Source organism: Squalius cephalus (assembly GCF_949319135.1).
Source record: "Squalius cephalus genome assembly, chromosome: 18".
NCBI classification, from domain to species: Eukaryota; Metazoa; Chordata; class Actinopteri; order Cypriniformes; family Leuciscidae; genus Squalius; species Squalius cephalus.
In genome coordinates this window covers 3,421,964-3,442,339 of record NC_137139.1, presented here as the reverse complement: position 1 = coordinate 3,442,339, position 20,376 = coordinate 3,421,964, and the positions used below count along the sequence as shown (strand labels likewise).

Here is a 20,376-nt window from a genome sequence, read left to right as displayed (position 1 = left end):
GCAGAAATATGAGGTCGACTGCATCAGTTTTTGTTCTTTTCCTCAAACAGCATTTATTTTATTTTTACCTGTCGTTTTGAATATATGATGCGTTAGCTTCATTCTTAAAGCTGCTTTATGCATGTGTTGAGACTGTGATGCGCATTGATATTGCCGTGCCGAACTAACGTCTGTGTGTTTGTGTGTGTGTCAGGTTGATGCTCTGCTGTGGCTCGTGCCGAACTAACGTCTGTGTGTGTGTGTGTGTGTCAGGTTGATGCTCTGCTGTGGCTCGTGCCGAGAGTGGCGTCACGTGGACTGTGTGAGCAGCTCAGAGGCTCGTCTCCTGCAGGGCAATAGAGAAGAGTTCACCTGTGCCTCCTGCTCAGACCAACAGGACACACACCACATCAGCTCAAGCCACGCGCCGGTAATCTCTCCTGTGTGTGTGTGTGTGTGTGCTTCAGTATCTAAACCATTCCAAACCTGTACTCTTCAGTCTCCATCAGTGTCTTATAATGAAAGTATGTTTCTGTTCACAGCCAGCTGAAGGGATAGTTCTCTCAAAATTGAACATTTTTAATTTACTCGCAGGCGACAGTGGCAAGAACACAAACTCCATCAGGAGACAGGATAGAGAAAAACCCTTGGGAGAAACCAGGCTCAGTCGGAGAACAGTTCTCCTCTGAACAGTGTATGATTGTGATTCAGGCAGCATTATACGTCAGATTGTGACATCACTCAGTAGTAGTAGGAGGAGTAGGAGGAGGAGGAAGAATAGGAGGAGGAGGAAGAGGAGGAGTAGTAGGAGTAGGAAGAGTAGTAGGAGGACGAGGAGTAGGAGGACGAGGAGTAGGAGGAGGAGGAGTAGGAGGAGGAGGAGTAGGAGGAGGAGGAGGAGGAGTAGGAGGAGGAGGAGTAGGAGGAGGAAGAGTAGGAGGAGGAAGAGTAGGAGGAGGAAGAGTAGGAGGAGGAAGAGTAGGAGGAGGAAGAGTAGGAGGAGGAAGAGTAGGAGGAGGAAGAGTAGGAGGAGGAAGAGTAGGAGGAGTAGGAGGAGTAGGAGGAGTAGGAGGAGTAGTAGGAGTAGTAGGAGTAGGAGGAGTAGTAGGAGTAGGAAGAGGAGTAGGAGGAGGAGGAGGAGTGGTAGGAGGAGTAGCAGGAGGGGTAGGAGTAGTAGCAGGAGGAGGAGTAGTAGGAGTAGTAGGAGTAGTAGGAGTAGTAGGAGTAGTAGGAGTAGTAGGAGTAGTAGGAGTAGTAGTAGGAGGAGGAAGAGGAGGAGGAGGAGTAGCAGGAGGGGTAGGAGTAGTAGTAGGAGGAGGAGGAAGAGGAGGAGGAGGAGGAGGAGGAGGAGGAGGAGTAGTAGTAGTAGGAGGAGGAGGAGTAGTAGGAGGAGTAGTAGGAGGAGTAGTAGTAGGAGGAGTAGTAGTAGTAGGAGGAGTAGGAAGAGGAGTAGCAGGAGTAGCAGGAGTAGCAGGAGGAGGAGTAGGAGTAGCAAGAGGAAGAGGAGTAGTAGTAGGAGGGGTAGGAGTAGTAGGAGGAAGAGGAGGAGGAGTAGTAGTAGAAGGAGGAGGAGCAGGAGTAGTAGTAGGAGTAGGAGGAGGAGGAGGAGGAGGAGTAGTAGTAGGAGGAGTAGTAGGAGGAGGAGAAGGAGTAGTAGGAGGAGGAGTAGCAGGAAGAGTAGGTGGAGTAGTAGCAGGAGGAGGAGGAGGAGTAGTTGGAGGAGTAGGAGTAGGAGGAGGAGGAGGAGTAGGAGGAGGAGTAGCAGGAGGAGTAGGAAGAGTAAGTGGAGTAGTAGTAGGAGTAGGAGGAGTAGTAGGAGGAAGAGGAGGAGGAGGAGGAGTAGTAGGAGGAGTAGCAGGAGGGGTAGGAGTAGTAGGAGGAGGAGGAAGAGGAGGAGGAGTAGGAGGAGGAGGAGGAGTAGTAGTAGTAGGAGGAGGAGGAGGAGGAGGAGGAGGAGTAGGAGGAGTAGTAGTAGTAGGAGGAGTAGGAAGAGGAGGAGGAGGAGTAGCAGGAGGGGTAGGAGTAGTAGGAGGAGGAGGAGGAGGAGTAGGAGTAGGAAGAGGAGTAGTAAGAGGAAGAGGAGGAGGAGTAGTAGTAGGGGGGGTAGGAGTAGTAGGAGGAGGAGGAAGAGGAGGAGGAGGAGGAGGAGTAGTAGTAGGAGGAGAAGGAGGAGGAGGAGGAGGAGGAGCAGGAGTAGTAGTAGTAGGAGTAGTAGTAGGAGGAGGAGTAGTAGGAGGAGGAGTAGTAGTAGGAGGAGGAGGAGGAGTAGCAGGAAGAGTAGGTGGAGTAGTAGTAGGAGGAGGAGGAGGAGGAGGAGTAGTTGGAGGAGGAGGAGTAGGAGTAGGAGTAGTAGGAGGAGGAGGAGGAGGAGGAGGAGTAGCAGGAGGAGTAGGAAGAGTAAGTGGAGTAGTGGTAGTAGGAGGAGTAGGAGTAGGAGGAGGAGGAGTAGTAGTAGTAGGAAGAGTAGTAGTAGTAGTAGTAGTAGTAGTAGTAGTAGTAGGATGAGGAGGAGTAGAAGGAGGAGGATTAAAAGTAGGAGTAGTAGGAGTAGTAGGAGTAGTAGGAGTAGTAGGAGTAGTAGGAGGAGGTGGAGGAGGTGGAGGAGTAGGAGGATGAGTAGTAGGAAGAGTTGGAGGAAGAGTAGGAAGAGGAGTTGGAGTAGGAGTAGGAGGAGTAGTAGGAGGAGGAGTCTGTCCAGCAGAGCTGCTGTTAGGCCAGTAGTGGACGAATTGATCATCAATGATTCGTTACTTGGAAGCTGTAATAGTACAAATGTAAAAGATTTTAACAGCCATACTTAATTTTTAGCACCACCGCTCTGTTGATCCGACTGGGAATGCAAACATGTGAAAGCTCTTCCTGTAGTTTTAACAAGAGCCCTGTAGCTGTCAAATGTCCCCCGGATCCCGTGAAATGACTTCATCTAATCGGTGTGTTGTGTGTCAGGTGGGGATCGAGCAGCCGTTGGAGGAGGTGATGGAGCCGGAGGAGAAGGAGATGAAGGTGCAGGAGGAGGAGTCTGCTTCTCCTAAATGCATGGGCCCAGGCTGCAGTAGCGACGCTCTGCCGGGGTCGGTGTACTGCGGTCATCAGTGTATTGTACGGCATGCAGCGGTGGCCATGAAGTCTCTCTCTGAACCCAAAACTGAGGCCAAACCCGCTGCTCCACCAGCGGAACCGGCTATCAAGGTAATTATTATTTCCTCCATAACAGAGCCCTCTCTCTGGTCTGTGGTGCAAATCATAATGCCGGTTTTACAGAGGGAATGTGTGTTTTTCTTGTCCTCAAACGGCCGTAACTCTAAACTTTGATGACAGCACAGCATTTATGTATGTATTCATTTGGCTTTCTGTATCAATGTATTGCACAGCCCTTTGACTGTAATATACCTGATGCAGAGTCTTCAGGAGTTTCTGTGATTACTTAGGCATGAGAGCGAGTAAATGATTTCTCTTCATTCATGACATTGACATTCAAATGACATTGACAGACAAAGTCATTTTGTAAAAAGTTCTGATTGATTGTGCCAAGATCCTGCTGACCAAAAATGTTTAAATGAATTTCCACACCAGGAATATTGGATCTAGTCTCTGTTTCGTCTGATACCCAGAATCAGTTAATAAACCCGTATTTTTTCTGGTACCCAAAACCATATAAACTGAAAGTCTTCTGTCCACCTGAGAAGTTGACAGAGGAAGCTGTAAATTAGCAGGAAGCTGGAGGCTTTGTCAAGCTGACATCATAAACCTCTCTGTGGTTGGTCATCCAGAGCGAGTTTCTTCGAGTGCCTGGGGAAAGTGAATTGGGTTGCCGATATCGTCCACACTGGGCAGGAGTGGGAAGTACAGGGAGACAGAAACATGGATGAGCAGTTTGCAGCACACCTGTTTTGCTTTTTCTTTTGTTGCCAGCTACGCAAAATGAGGACTGTAGGACCAAGCAAAGCATCTGACAAGCCCCTGTTTTAATAGTTCATCACTGAATAATGTGAAATATTTTAGTAAGTAGTGATGCACTGAAATTAAAATTCCGCTGCTGTCCCTTTTTACACAAAGGTGTTCACATCAAAACGCAATCCTTTATCAATAATTGTCCCCAGATATTTACAACTTTCCACACATTCCACCTTCTTGCCCTTAATAAATGTGACCTGAGAAGAATGTGTTTGTGTTAAGTCAATAATCATGTCTTTTGTCTTAGATACATTAAGCAAACAGGCATCATCACACCATTTTACAAAGTTATCAACCACTGGACCATGGCACATTTAATTGTTTTCTAGAAGACTCACAATAACGTGTGTCTGTGTCGTCTGCAAATTTAAAAAAAAATGCCTATTGTTATATTTACTTATACAATCATTTGTATATAAAATATACAATAAGGGAGACCAAACACAGCCCTGAGGAGAACCTGTGGATGTTATCAGAGGGGCTGAAAGACTACCATTTACTCACTGTCTGAGTTCATTCAGTTAAAAAATCTAAGACCCAACTCAAGTTATGATCAAGACCATTAGTAATGAACTTATCTGCTAAAAATTGGGGTTGAAGGGGGAATGTAAAAGCAGATGAGAAATCAATGAATAAGAGCTTAATGTGTGTTTTATTGCCCTCCAAGTGCTGCAATACCATATTTAGTAGAGTTGCAGTTGCATCTCTGACACCTCGCTTTGTTCTATAAGCAAACTGAAGAGGGTCTAACAGGTTCTTAGTTTTATATAACAATTCCCCTTTTACTAGTTCCTCAAAGCATTTCATTATAATGCTATTGGCCTAAGGTCATTTAATGTTACAACATTTGTATTTTTCGGCACAGGCACCACAGTGGTTTTCTCCCAAAGTTTAGGAACTCTCTGGAGGGCAAATGATCTTTGAAAGATATTACAAAACACTGGGGCCAATTTCTCTGCACAGACCTTAATTAAATGCCCTCAAATGTTATCTGGTCCAGGGCTTTTTATCATAGTACAACCCTTAAAAACTTTAATTACAGACAATTCATCAAAAAAGTTATAAGCACAACCATAACTCATTTTAGATTTCATAAATTATCACAGGACCAAATTCAGGTGCATCAAATCGTAAATAAAACTTATTTAAATCCTCTGCCAGTTGACCACTAGAGTCATACCCAGGTAATTTACCTTTCTTGATCTCACACCCTTTAGATCCAGTTATGAGCGTCATCCCCTTCCAAACAGACCCTAAATTGTTCATACTCAACTCTTTCTCAAGGTGTATTTTGTAATTTGACCTGTTTGGAAATATTTGAACAGTCTAACAGGGGATAAGCATATCTTCACAAAAGGAAATATAACTACTAATGACATCTGTAAGTTCATCTATACTCGAGCAAGAGTCATAAGACATCCCAGTCTGTACACTCCAGACATCCCAGCAAGGATGCAGTAGACTCCTCAGACCACACACTGATGTTCTTAGTCTGTGGTCGTACTCTTTTTAAAACAGTTTTATATACAGGGACAAGCAGGACAGTATTATGGTCCGCCGACCCCACTTGAGGCTGAACAACAGACTTATATGCGCCTTTAATTGATCCATAACAAAGGTCAAAAGTCGGATTATGACGTGTGGGGCAAGACACATTGATGATAATTCTGCAAAAATTCTGCCTCATGGAACATTTGTTAAAATTGCCCAAGATCAAATTTGGAGCATCTGGAGAAATAGATTGCAGTCTATGCACAACACTCCCAAGGGTCTCTGCTGCATTTGCTTAATTTGCCCTCGGGTGTATATAGACCACTGTGACAAAAAGTTGAGGTAATTCACGGGGCATGTACTGTGGCTTGAGTGATACAGAGAGCAGTTCAAGGTCTTTAGTGCACACTCTTATCAGGGTCGCTACTTTTTAGCCACGTCTCAGTGAAAGCCATAATACTAGCATCCTTATAAGCATGTTGGAAACGTACCGTTGCCTGCAGTTCATCAATCTTGCTCCTAAGGGACTGGACATTGGCCATGATGATTGACGGGAGAAGAATCCGGTTAAGACGTAGCTTTCTCAGACTCACCCATACCCCTCCTTTCTTCCCTGTCTTCCGCATTTTTCGAGAGTTACTCGGAAGAGTTACTGTGGCTGCAAAACAAGCCCAAATCATCACCCCTTAACTTTAAGACTTGGACATAAGTTTTCAAAGTTGTTTTTGGTTTCATGGTTTTGGAGTCCGAGTCAAGTACTGGAGTCTTTATACTGGAGTCCGAGTCCAGTCTGGAGTCTTTATACTGGAGTCCGAGTCAAGTGCTGGAGACTTTATACTGGAGTCCGAGTCAAGTGCTGGAGACTTTATACTGGAGTCCGAGTCCAGTCTGGAGTCTTTATACTGGAGTCCGAGTCGAGTCTGGAGTCTTGATCACTGGAGTCCGAGTCGAGTCTGGAGTCTTTATACTGGAGTCCGAGTCAAGTCCTGGAGTCTTTATACTAGAGTCCGAGTCAAGTCCTGGAGTCTTTATACTGGAGTCCGAGTCGAGTCTGGAGTCCGAGTCAAGTCTGGAGTCTTTATACTGGAGTCCGAGTCAAGTCCTGGAGTCTTTATACTGGAGTCCGAGTCAAGTCCTGGAGTCTTTATACTGGAGTCCGAGTCGAGTCTGGAGTCCGAGTCAAGTCCTGGAGTCTTTATACTGGAGTCCGAGTCAAGTCCTGGAGTCTTTATACTGGAGTCCGAGTCCGAGTCAAGTCCTGGAGTCTTTATACTGGAGTCCGAGTCAAGTCCTGGAGTCTTTATACTGGAGTCCGAGTCAAGTCCTGGAGTCTTTATACTGGAGTCCGAGTCGAGTCTGGAGTCTTTATCACTGGAGTCCGAGTCGAGTCTGGAGTCTTTATACTGGAGTCCGAGTCAAGTCCTGGAGTCTTTATACTAGAGTCCGAGTCAAGTCCTGGAGTCTTTATACTGGAGTCCGAGTCGAGTCTGGAGTCTTTATCACTGGAGTCCGAGTTAAGTCCTGGAGTCTGTATCACTGGAGTCCGAGTCAAGTCCTGGAGTCTTTATACTGGAGTCCGAGTCAAGTCTGGAGTCTTTATCACTGGAGTCCGAGTCAAGTCTGTAGTCTTTATCACTGGAATCCGAGTCAATATTTTTATTCTAGTTGTATTATATAGACAAAATATATGATTGTTCTATTATCTGTTTTGTTTGTAAAAAAAGGTCCTACGATGTAAGGGATAATGTACATCCAGCTTGTTACTTTATAATCCATTATAATGTACTAAACAACCGTCCTGGCAACAAGACGAGAAGTCATTTTCAATCCAGTCGCTACATAGACGTAATATGGCGCCAGTTGCGGTTTGTTATAGAGCTGCGTTGTTACTGACAACAGTCATTATCAGAAAATATCAAACCTTGGAATGTCTTCGGCTGTTTTATAAGTCATTTTTTGTTCATGCAAACATATTTCCACTTTAATCAAAAATTATGCGAAACAACAGTGGAAAAAAGCAGTAATGAAAGTGAAACCCGCCTCAAGTCAAGAACAAAGTTTTGCAGGGCTACACATTTTAATGTAAGTTCTACACACATGGCAAAATGAACTGCTTTCTACTTAATTAAAGATGGCAGGTTTATCTTGAAGAACGAAAGTCACTTTCTGGCAGGAGAGACGGTTCCTTTTCTGAGACGCTGCTCTGAATAGCCCCTCTTCTGTCTCTGCTGGTGCTTTGGGCCGGTGTGTACCTGCAGGATCTGTGTTCATCCTCCACCAGTAGTTTGGGGCACTGTAGCTTCTGGCAGTGAGTAGCGCAGCTAGATCAGGGATTTCCAAGTTTTTTTTTTAAAAAAAAAGGCCATATTCAATGCTGTGGACGCACATGGGGGCCAGATACTTCTCATTCTCATCCAAACTTTGTAGGACCAAAACCTCAACCTCCAAACTACTGTGGCCTTCAGATTAGCTCAAGAACAGTGCGTAGAGCTTCATGCAATGGGTTTCAATGGTCGTGCATCTGCATTCAAGCCTTACATCACCAAGTGCAATGCACAGTGTCGGATGCAGTGGTGTAAACCACATCTCCACTGGACTCTAGAGCAGTGGAGACATGTTCTCAGTGGAGACACTTCTCTGTCTGGCAAATCCGATGGACGAGTCTGGGTTTGGTAGTGGCCAGGAGAACTGTACTTGCCTGACTGCAAGTGTAAAGTTTGGTGGAGGGGGGATTATGGTGTGGGGTTGTTATTCAGGTGTTGGGCTTGGCCCCTTAGTTCCAGTGAAAGCAACTCTTAATGCTTCAGCATACTAAGACATTTTGGACATTTCATGCTCCAAACTTTGTGGGAACAGTTTGGGGATGTTCCTGTTCCAACATGACTGTGAACCAGTGCACAAAGCAAGGTCCCTAAAGACATGGATGAGGTGTTTGGTGTGGAGGAACTGGACTCCTGCACAGAATCCTGACCTCAACCCGATAGAACAGCTTTGGGAAGAATTAGAGCAGAGACTGCGAGCCAGGCCTTCTCGTCCAACATCAGTGCCTGACCTCACTAATGTGCCTCTAGAAGATTGGTAAAAAAAAATCCCATAAACGCACTCATAAACCTTTTGGAAAGTCTTCCCAGAAGAGTTGAAGCTGTTATAGTTGCAAAGGGTGGGCCAACTCCAGATTAAACCCTATGGTTGAGGAGATTCCCCCTTCCATGTAAAGCAACAGTGTCAAACAGCTTTTAAGAAGCATTTAATAACCTCTTGTCCAACAAAACACTTAAAAACATTTAAACATTTAATAACATGCTTTTACTCCAAACTCACTTTATACCGACAGTTGAGCTCATCCTTCTGTGAGATGATGTGGCTCCTTACACGAATAAGGTAGTTGTGTGTTTATTAGTCATAAGTTTAATCAAAGCGTTTCAATCTTCTGTTTATTCAGATACAGTGATAGGGATTTCCTGGAATGATGTGAGTTATCTACTTCTGTGGCGGGGCATATTTGGCGTGTCTGTGTGAGAGCGCCCTCTGGTGTTCAGGTGGAGCAGCATTTACTACCGATCAGCTGCACTGCACTGACAAGCTGCGAATAAAATAATAGCAGCCTTTGCAAAATCGCGTGCGATTAATTGTGCAAAGGCAGACGTCCCAAAACGTTTGGCAATATAGTGTATGTCACTAAAAAGTCTGCATGTTGTGAGTGTCTCTGTGACACTTTGTTTCTCTTTTTTTTTTGTTGCCTTAAATGTATTGCCTTGCCATGATGAAAGTATGCACAATATCAAAAATCTGTTAGTGGTTAATCATTAAAATCTTGACATAGTATTGATAAAGTTTGATGACATGAATCCCTTAGGAGGAGGATTTAAAGGTGACTGCATTCACTTTTCATGAACAACAAAATGGATGACTTCTTGTTGGGCCGAGCTTATATCTGTGTGAAAGTTGTTTGACTCAATGAGAACGATGTATGTACAGAGTTTCACACAGAGCCTCCCACCCCTGTCATGCCATTTATACAGCTTTTGCCAGGACCCAATGGCCGACCACTCTGCCAGATTTCATGAGCTTTTAACGATGGGGCCCTGAAAGCCTTCGAAACCTTGGGAAAAAATAATATTCCTTAGGAAAACAGTCTGTATAGAAAAAAGTTTTTGTCATTATTGACCTGGGCTAAAAGACACTGGATAATGTCCACTGTAGTTTCGGACACCACCACTCAATGACAGAAATGGTGCACTATATGGGGAAATTCCAGACACAGTATTGGTGGTGCTTTCTTGTCATTGTTGCTACATTTCACGCATGCAACGGAGGAACAGTCCTTAAAGCCTTTCTGGTGTCAATAATTTTATCCCTTAAAAATCATCTTTGATCACCAAAATTACTTAAGTGTTTTTTCCTTAAAAAAATGTCTTCATGGCTTAAAATAGCTTGAATGTAACTCTACACCCTTGCCTCATTTAGTATTCGAGATTCTATGAAAATGCAAATAAGCTGTGCCTCCACTCACTCACAGCAACTCAGAGATCCACTTATTGACTATCACACGTTGATCTGATTGGTTACAAGGTAGTTTGTGACGTCAGAAACACCAGCGATTTCAAAGTGTGTTTTTGAGACCGTCTTTGGTTCACTGCAGTTTTAAGGAGAAAATACTCAGCAATGGTGTCGACTTATGAATTTGCACATGGCTTGTTTTAAAACCTATTAAAAACACCACATAGACACATAAACAACATTAAAAGCTTGATATTCACCACAGGGGGACTTTAAGACACTAACAGTTTACAGGTGGTAGATAAAGTCACAGTTACAGTAACTTAGGACAGTAAAGAGACCTTTCTACTGACTCTGAAAAACATCAGGAGAAAGATACCCAGAGTTCCTGATGACCTGGGTAAACCTGCCATAGACCCGCCGCAGGAGGACTGAGGACTGCAGACGTGAACAGAGCAATAAACTGCAGTGTCTGTAATGTCTGAGACAGTCTGAGGCAGTGTTACAGGGAGACAGAAGAACAGCTGTAGGCCAGCATGTGTCCCTCCAGATGTGTCTGAAAACCTGCGAGTGCCTTGGTGTAAGAGTGGAGGAACGTCTGGCAGATCCGGCTCAGTCCACGAGGACGAGATGAACTGTGGAGGAACGTCTGGCAGATCCGGCTCAGTCCACGAGGACGAGATGAACTGTGGAGGAACGTCTGGCAGATCCGGCTCAGTCCATGAGGACGAGATGAACCGGGGAGGAACGTCTGGCAGATCCGGCTCAGTCCATGAGGACGAGATGAACCGGGGAGGAACGTCTGGCAGATCCGACTCAGTCCACGAGGACGAGATGAACTGTGGAGGAACGTCTGGCAGATCCGACTCAGTCCATGAGGACGAGATGAACTGGGGAGGAACGTCTGGGAGATCCGGCTCAGTCCACGAGGATGAGATGAACTGGGGAGGAACGTCTGGCAGATCCGGCTCAGTCCATGAGGACGAGATGAACCGGGGAGGAACGTCTGGCAGATCCGGCTCAGTCCACGAGGACGAGATGAACTGGGGAGGAACGTCTGGCAGATCCGGCTCAGTCCACGAGGATGAGATGAACTGGGGAGGAACGTCTGGGAGATCCGGCTCAGTCCACTAGGACGAGATGAACTGTGGAGGAACGTCTGGCAGATCCGGCTCAGTCCATGAGGACGAGATGAACTGGGGAGGAACGTCTGGGAGATCCGGCTCAGTCCACGAGGACGAGATGAACTGGGGAGGAACGTCTGGCAGATCCGGCTCAGTCCACGAGGATGAGATGAACTGGGGAGGAACGTCTGGGAGATCCGACTCAGTCCATGAGGACGAGATGAACTGGGGAGGAACGTCTGGGAGATCCGGCTCAGTCCACGAGGACGAGATGAACTGGGGAGGAACGTCTGGCAGATCCGGCTCAGTCCACGAGGACGAGATGAACTGGGGAGGAACGTCTGGCAGATCCGGCTCAGTCCACGAGGACGAGATGAACCGGGGAGGAGCGTCTGGCAGATCCGGCTCAGTCCATGAGGACGAGATGAACCGGGGTGGAGCGTCTGGCAGATCCGGCTCAGTCCACGAGGACGAGATGAACTGTGGAGGAACGTCTGGCAGATCCGGCTCAGTCCACGAGGACGAGATGAACTGTGGAGGAACGTCTGGCAGATCCGACTCAGTCCATGAGGACGAGATGAACTGGGGAGGAACGTCTGGGAGATCCGGCTCAGTCCACGAGGACGAGATGAACTGGGGAGGAACGTCTGGCAGATCCGGCTCAGTCCATGAGGACGAGATGAACCGGGGAGGAACGTCTGGCAGATCCGGCTCAGTCCACGAGGACGAGATGAACTGGGGAGGAACGTCTGGCAGATCCGGCTCAGTCCACGAGGATGAGATGAACTGGGGAGGAACGTCTGGGAGATCCGGCTCAGTCCACTAGGACGAGATGAACTGTGGAGGAACGTCTGGCAGATCCGGCTCAGTCCATGAGGACGAGATGAACTGGGGAGGAACGTCTGGGAGATCCGGCTCAGTCCACGAGGACGAGATGAACTGGGGAGGAACGTCTGGCAGATCCGGCTCAGTCCACGAGGATGAGATGAACTGGGGAGGAACGTCTGGGAGATCCGACTCAGTCCATGAGGACGAGATGAACTGGGGAGGAACGTCTGGGAGATCCGGCTCAGTCCACGAGGACGAGATGAACTGGGGAGGAACGTCTGGCAGATCCGGCTCAGTCCACGAGGACGAGATGAACAGGGGAGGAACGTCTGGCAGATCCGGCTCAGTCCACGAGGACGAGATGAACCGGGGAGGAGCGTCTGGCAGATCCGGCTCAGTCCATGAGGACGAGATGAACCGGGGAGGAGCGTCTGGCAGGACGAGATGAACTGTGGAGGAACGTCTGGCAGATCCGACTCAGTCCATGAGGACGAGATGAACTGGGGAGGAACGTCTGGGAGATCCGGCTCAGTCCACGAGGACGAGATGAACTGTGGAGGAACGTCTGGCAGATCCGGCTCAGTCCATGAGGACGAGATGAACCGGGGAGGAGCGTCTGGCAGATCCGGCTCAGTCCACGAGGACGAGATGAACTGTGGAGGAACGTCTGGCAGATCCGGCTCAGTCCATGAGGACGAGATGAACCGGGGAGGGAGCGTCTGGCAGATCCGGCTCAGTCCACGAGGACGAGATGAACTGTGGAGGAACGTCTGGCAGATCCGGCTCAGTCCATGAGGACGAGATGAACTGTGGAGGAACGTCTGGCAGATCCGGCTCAGTCCACGAGGACGAGATGAACTGTGGAGGAACGTCTGGCAGATCCGGCTCAGTCCACGAGGACGAGATGAACTGTGGAGGAACGTCTGGCAGATCCGGCTCAGTCCACGAGGACGAGATGAACTGTGGAGGAACGTCTGGCAGATCCGGCTCAGTCCATGAGGACGAGATGAACCGGGGAGGAACGTCTGGCAGATCCGACTCAGTCCATGAGGACGAGATGAACCGGGGAGGAACGTCTGGGAGATCCGGCTCAGTCCACGAGGACGAGATGAACTGTGGAGGAACGTCTGGCAGATCCGGCTCAGTCCATGAGGACGAGATGAACCGGGGAGGAACGTCTGGCAGATCCGACTCAGTCCACGAGGACGAGATGAACTGTGGAGGAACGTCTGGCAGATCTGGCTCAGTCCATGAGGACGAGATGAACTGTGGAGGAACGTCTGGCAGATCCGGCTCAGTCCACGAGGACGAGATGAACTGGGGAGGAACGTCTGGCAGATCCGGCTCAGTCCACGAGGACGAGATGAACCGGGGAGGAACATCTGGCAGATCCGGCTCAGTCCACGAGGACGAGATGAACTGGGGAGGAACGTCTGGCAGATCTCGGCTCAGTCCACGAGGACGAGATGAACTGGGGAGGAACGTCTGGCAGATCTGGCTCAGTCCATGAGGACGAGATGAACCGGGGAGGAACATCTGGCAGATCCGGCTCAGTCCACGAGGACGAGATGAACTGGGGAGGAACGTCTGGCAGATCCGGCTCAGTCCACGAGGACGAGATGAACTGTGGAGGAACGTCTGGCAGATCCGGCTCAGTCCACGAGGACGAGATGAACTGGGGAGGAACGTCTGGCAGATCCGGCTCAGTCCACGAGGACGAGATGAACTGGGGAGGAACGTCTGGCAGATCCGGCTCAGTCCATGAGGACGAGATGAACTGGGGAGGAACGTCTGGCAGATCCGGCTCAGTCCACGAGGACGAGATGAACTGTGGAGGAACGTCTGGCAGATCCGGCTCAGTCCACGAGGACGAGATGAACTGTAGGAGTTAAAGCAGAGACTAACAACTACTTTTCAAATTGATCCTGTGTTCAGGGACTCGTTATTCCAGTTCTGGTTGCCTGTGAAAGAAACTCTCTCAGTTTGTCTAATTTGTTAAATCTTTTTATGTTCATACAAATATTTAAATGTTAAAACATTTGCTGGATATGAAAACAGTTAATGGTGAGAGGACGTTCTTTTTAGCTGAGTTTATATATGTAGATAACACACACGCACACACACACACACACACACAAATAAATATATAAAATAAACATATATATTGTTTGTGTATATACTGTATGTGTGCGTTTGTTTGTGTATATATAAAATATATATACACAATGTGTATATAACACACAAATACGAATGTATGTATGTGTAGTATATGGTGAAGTAAACTATTGAGTGTCACTTTAAAAAAATGTAATGCGTTTAAATGATTAATAAAAAGAAAAGAAAAATACACATGCTGTGGAATCACATTTTGAATCACTTTTTGAATTGAGTGTTTGTTTCTCTCTGTAACCAGTGTTAACTATGTAAACTATGCTTTCACATTTCAGAGCGAGAAACGGTCATTTCTTGCAAAGCTTTTCAAGGTGAAGATCAGTAAGACGCCTGCACAGGAAGAGCATGTGAGCAAGCCAGAAGAAGTGAATGAAGAGTCACTGTGTTCAGACCCTGAACTGCCAACCACATCATCAACTCCTGCTCTAGATTACAAACCCAGTACGTATCATGTGCTCTCTTCACAGACACGAGCAGATGCTCTCTCTCTGAGCGTGTTTACACACACATTCATAAGCCGCTAGTGCACATGCTCATGTAAACATGGCAACTCTTTTCCTTTATCTGTGTACAGTCATACATGGCTTTAGCGTAAACCAATCGACACAGCCAGGGTTTTGCCATTTTCCCCGATTTCGCCCAGCATTTAAACACCTTAACCTGTGTTTTTAAATCTTCTTAAAAGTGTGGAAATCATCTGTACTGCAGATTTAAGCGCCTCCAGCCATGTTTCAGTTGGGAGGATGAAATATATTACTATTCCTTGACTATTTCTTCACCCAAGAGATTATAAAAATGTTTTTTATCTCAGGACATTTTACAGTACTATGTGGGTTTTGATGCATTATTTAACATCACTCGCATAATTATCACAAACTCTTGTCACGTACCTTGTCTCGTCAATACTCATATTTTTTTAAAGCATTATAAACTCTTTTCTTGTTACTGGGTTATTGGTTTTGCATATAAATCGATAATACGGCTTTTTTTTTTTTTCATTAAACCTTTTTTTTTTGTAGTTATCAGCGTGATGGTGTATGTAAACATGCTCCGTCTCTCTCTCTCTCTCTCTCTCACACACACACACACACTACTCAGCTAATTTTTTTCATTGGAGAGACATAATTGTTGGGTGATCATATTTCAAGGTCAGTTTTACACAGATTCCTCCATTTAAAAGTCATTTAATATTCATCAATATTATTGATCTGACTGCACTGACACTATTGGATGAGAAGAACTGAACCGATGATAACATCACAGTTTTCTACAGAACTGCTTTATAGATTAAATGAACTCATTTAAGAATTGATGAACTTTACACAGTTAATCAACAGAACTTTAACACTGAAGTGACTTAAGCTGATCAATGACATTGTTTTTTTTTTTTAGAGCTGCTTTACAGCAGAAATGAATTCTGTGTGCATTTTTTCATTGGATCATTATGTTCCTGTCATCTCTGTAAAGCTGCTTTGAAACAGTCTGAATTGTATAATGCGCTATAGAAATAAAGCTTTAAAAAAATTTGAAGAATGTTGGGGTTTGCCGTTTCCAAGATGGGCTTGAACTTGAGCAAAGCTGCACAGTGTGGCCACATTGCAGACTGTTTTATTTGGAGAAATCTTACATCTTACACGCTTATGAAACAGGGACATTAAGTCATTGTCAAAGCACTGTGTTAAATGGACTAACTGGTCAAATGCTAGAATCCACAGCTAAGATCAAGTGCTGCCACAGTGTGTTATATTTCATGCTTTTAAAAGATTAATTTCTTCACCAATAATTTGTCAAAAATCCCAAAATTGATCATGCATTTATTTCTATTTTGGTGTTTTAATATAACAACAAAATACCTCCTCGGTATGCACTTCTACAGCATGTCATCTCTTTAAAGCACCAGCAGTAATGCATGAATTTGGATCCTGTTTTGTTCCACTTCACATGAAGCACAAACAAGGATATTTGCACACACTACAAAACACAGCGTCGGTGCCATTTAAACAGGGTGATCTGCCGATGTTTTTATGTTTCTGTGTTGTGTGTTGCTTTCTCATGTATTCAGGTACAAGAGTTTTGATTTGTAGAAAAGCCTTATGTTAGAAAACACGCAAGCTCTCATAAACAGGCCCCTGTCCACACACACATGAGAAGCGCAGAAGAGCAGGTGTTTGCGTTGTAATGAAAACAGTTGTGTTGTAGAAGATGCCGTATGCTTTTGTCGTGTTCTCGTTGCGTTGACGAAGCTTTCACCGGTGGACTTTGCCAGTGTCTGTTGAGCTTGAAACATTTCGTGGAACAGTCAGTTTAGCTGATTTAAAGTGTCTTATTATTTTACTGAAAAGATTTTGTTAAGCAGAAGTTTACCTAATATACTACAATAGTTATTTGTGCGACAGTACACATTGAATTGAGGTCAAGCTCATTACATGAGGTCATTATGTACAGTTGGGTTTTGCAGTGTTGTTTTTGAACACCTAAAAGCTGAATGCTGACTGCATAGACTTCGCTTTGATTGGCGAATGATACACACATCTGTTGTCTTGTTTTGGAGACATGGGGGGGGGGGGGGGGGGACGGTGTTGAGCAGATCTTGGAGATCAAGCCAAAGTCCTAAATCACATCAGCGAACCATTAATGACTGTGTAGGATTTGGTCAAGTTGTGTGACCGAGTGTGAAAGTGCCCTAAATGTCTGAACATGCAGGAGCAATGAATGCGCTGAAGCAAAAACGTGCAACTACTGATTGGTGAGGCCAGTTTTCCAGCAAACAGTGAAGTTTTTAAAGCAACAATATTTTTATAAAAAGATTTAATAATGGGCTTGCTTCTTAAAAGCGTCCTTACCCAGACTTTTAAAAATACATCAGTTGTGTGTGTTCCCAAACGCTGCTTGTGTTTTAAATCTGTATATCCTTCTCTTTATTCTGTTTTCTTCTCTCCAGCCATTAAAGACCCCACTGAGGTCGAGTGCAGTACCAGCACAGCCCAATCTTCAGACCCGCCCCGGGACCGGCCCTCCCCTGAGGAGACTCCCACAGCCCCGCTCATCAAGAGGTCCACTCCAGCGAGAGCCAAGAAAACCATGCCAGGCTCTCCACGCCTGGAGCTGCTCAAAGGGGCTCTCGGTAAAAGCCCTGTGGCGTCCTCCAAGAAGCCCTCCGAGTGCAGCAAACCTGCGGAGTCTCCGAGCCGCAGACCCTCGGCGGACGACCCGGCGCCGGACAGTCCTCTCCTGATCAGGCAAAACATGCGCCGCGAGCTCAGTAGAGTCTTGCTCAGGAGGTTAGAGAAAGACATGTCTTCATTTAAACTAAATATCCTGTAACAAATGTTAATTAGTGGCACCACCTTCATCAGCTCTTGAAGTCATAGAGTAGTTGTCTTGTACCCTAGAGCATGTCAAACACAAGGCCATGTAGCCCGCAAGATCACTTTCTGAAACGTACCAACATTTCCTTGTGAATACTAACCCTTAACGTGTCTCGCGCTCAGTGCGTGATGTGATGAACTAAATTCAAGTCTGCATTCACGCTTTGGAAGCGGGGTCTCATCTGTTCAGTGTTCAGAAGCAGCCTAGCGTGTGCCGTAAGTGCTCCTGGAGGGCCGCTGTCCTGCAGAGATGAGCCCCTGAGTCAGGTGATCAGGGGCTTCAGGAGCAGCAGAAACCGAGACATCGCCCCATACACTCATATAGGGCACTTTATGAGGGAACATTCATTTGTAGTGGTGTCCGAAACCATAGTGGACGTTATTGAGTGCACTCATTCTATCCCACAATGCACCGTAATAACGAGTGTACAAACGAAGTACGCTCAACGACCGTCCGAATTGTTTTATTCAATTTGAATGTTTTAATGGACTAACAGGAATAGTGAATGAGGGTTTAGGGGGCTGGTCTTATTATAGGGAGATGAGCGGGTCTGTATCTCATACCTTTGGAGAAAGCGTAACTTGGATCACATGGCGCTCCTCAGCCTATCATACGATGGCAGTGACGTCAGTGGCCTGCGTTCAGGGTTTTATGACAATCACAGTTTACGTTACACACAGTTTCTTGTGGATCAGCACGATCGTCTCGTGAATAATGTTCTATATTTGTTGTTATATGGCTAGTAAAGGTACAGTAGGGCTGCAGTGTGTGTGTGTGTGTGGACTACTCTGCAGATTACTGTCACTACAGTGCGCATGAAACCAGATTAAAGATTAGATTTGAATCTTTTCATTAAAAACAGCTTTATAGGGCATACATAGCAGAGACAACACATTAGGCTATTTTATTTATTTTCTAATTAAACAACAATATAATACAATAATTATAATTAAATTATTTATTTTTTATTCATTCAAATGCATTATATGAACATCACAGTGCATGGCAGTCATAGTCATTCAAGTCTTATTGTAATTAGTAAAACCTGAAAGCCAAAGAAAAGAAAACATTTCTGTAGAAAATATACAATATATCACTTAATATTATGACTTTGCACATGGTTTGTCTCAATAAAGTATATTAAAAACACCACATAGACATATAAACTACATTGAAAGCTGGCTTTTCACCACAGGGGGACTTTAAAAAAATAAAACATATCATCTTTTATCTTTTTGTTTAGGTTTAATCAGAGTGATGATCTGAACATTTCTGAGAATGAAATTGAAAAGCTGGCTGTGGACATGGAGAAGGAGATGTTCAATGTGTGTTACACCACAGACGAGGAGTATAAGAATAAATACCAGTGCCTCGTCCTCAGCTTGAAAGATCCCAAAAACAAGGTTTTTTCGTACATTTTCTTTGTACACAGTTACTTGGTTTAAATGTTGTTTTCATAATGTGTGAAGTCGTATATTTATTCTGTTGATGTTTTCAGGAACTGTGTCATCAGGTTTTGAAGGGAAACATGCCTTCAGTCAGGCTCATTAATTTGAGTCAGCAGGATATGACATGTGTTGAGGTAAAGAATTGTTTGTCACAAAGAGTTCATGTAAAGTCGTTTAGAGTGTTTCAGTTTTTGACTGTTTTCCACAGGAATCCGCTGCTGTCCCGTCTGTGGAGGAGGACTCGTCCTCACCTGTTTGTTCTGTGGATGTGGAGAAAGCTCCTCCTGCTGCTCCTCATGAGGAAGAGATGATCGGAGAGAACACAAACACTACCTCAGTGAGTCGATCGTGTCCACTTCTAGATGCATTCTTGACAAAGTTAGCAAAAGACTTAGACAAACACATTGCAGATCCTCCACTGCAGTTTGGTTACACAATCTCAAGAGTACATTGGAGATTTTCTTCTTCACTGCTAGAGCACAGTGCCATTTCTGTTCCTCTGATCAGTTTAGCATTAAAGCATTCGTGTGTCCTCAGGAAGAGAAGCCGTGTGTGTCTCGACTGAAGCCGACTCCTGCGAGGGACATGAGCGCAGACGCTCCAGCTGTGATCGGCAGCATGTTGAGAGACTCGACAACAGAGCATAAACACCATCTCTTTGACCTAAACTGCAGGATATGTACGGGTAGGACCTTCTCAAACACATATTGAGAAAGAAAAAAACTTTACATGCACTGCTTTCCTGGAGATTTATGTCTTTAATCAGGAAGGAATGGGATGCTGTGCGTAGATTTCACAGTGTAATTAAACATAATTTTTTAAAAGCAAATTCATGAAGTAGCATCCATCTGATAAAATCTGGTTCAGTGTTGGCCTGTTATTCCCAGTACAGGTGTTGCACGTCAGAACTGTTACTATATTTAAAAAAGACTTTATATACACAATAAGATATATGTTATATCTACTTGACATATATTTTAAAATGACTGGATAGCTGTATTTACCAATCAGTATCCAGAACAATAGCAATCTGTAATATAATAATAATAATAATAATAATAATACATTTTATTTTTGCATGTACAAAACAAAATAAATCAAACAAGGAGAAAAAAATACATAAAAAAATACACCATAATAAATTATAAATTAAAAGCTTGAATAAAAAGATGTCTTAAAGGGGTCATCGGATGCCCATTTTCCACAAGTTGGTATGATTCTTTAGGGTCTTCATGTAAAGTTTGTAACATACTTTGGTTAAAATTCCTCAATGGTTGTGAAAAACAACAGCCTTTACCTCTTCAAAAACAGCTCTGTTCACCGTTTCGGTGCATGTCTCTTTAAATGATAATGTGCAACTGCCCATTTAAGATCTCAGACACCTGAACAAGCCCCTCATGGTACGGCCATTCAGGATGCTCACGACTGGTTCTTCTCAGTAGATCTGAAAGATGCTTACTTTCATATCCAAGTAAACCCCTGTCACAGGCCATTCTTGACATTCGCCTTCG

At 45.1% G+C, this 20,376-nt stretch overlaps 1 protein-coding gene across 2 annotated transcripts in view; it reads left to right on the top strand.

Moving 5' to 3' along the window:
- The window catches only part of LOC307145576 (uncharacterized protein), a 33,926-nt gene that overhangs the window by 4,359 nt on the left and 9,191 nt on the right, over positions 1-20,376 (top strand). For both annotated transcript variants that reach the window (XM_079848886.1, XM_079848885.1), the window contains exons 3-10: positions 253-409; positions 2,926-3,168; positions 14,324-14,489; positions 16,990-17,329; positions 18,661-18,820; positions 18,916-18,999; positions 19,074-19,202; positions 19,403-19,550. In XM_079848886.1, coding sequence (XP_079705012.1) covers positions 253-409; positions 2,926-3,168; positions 14,324-14,489; positions 16,990-17,329; positions 18,661-18,820; positions 18,916-18,999; positions 19,074-19,202; positions 19,403-19,550 — 1,427 coding nt within the window. The remainder of the gene's footprint in view (positions 1-252; positions 410-2,925; positions 3,169-14,323; positions 14,490-16,989; positions 17,330-18,660; positions 18,821-18,915; positions 19,000-19,073; positions 19,203-19,402; positions 19,551-20,376) is intronic.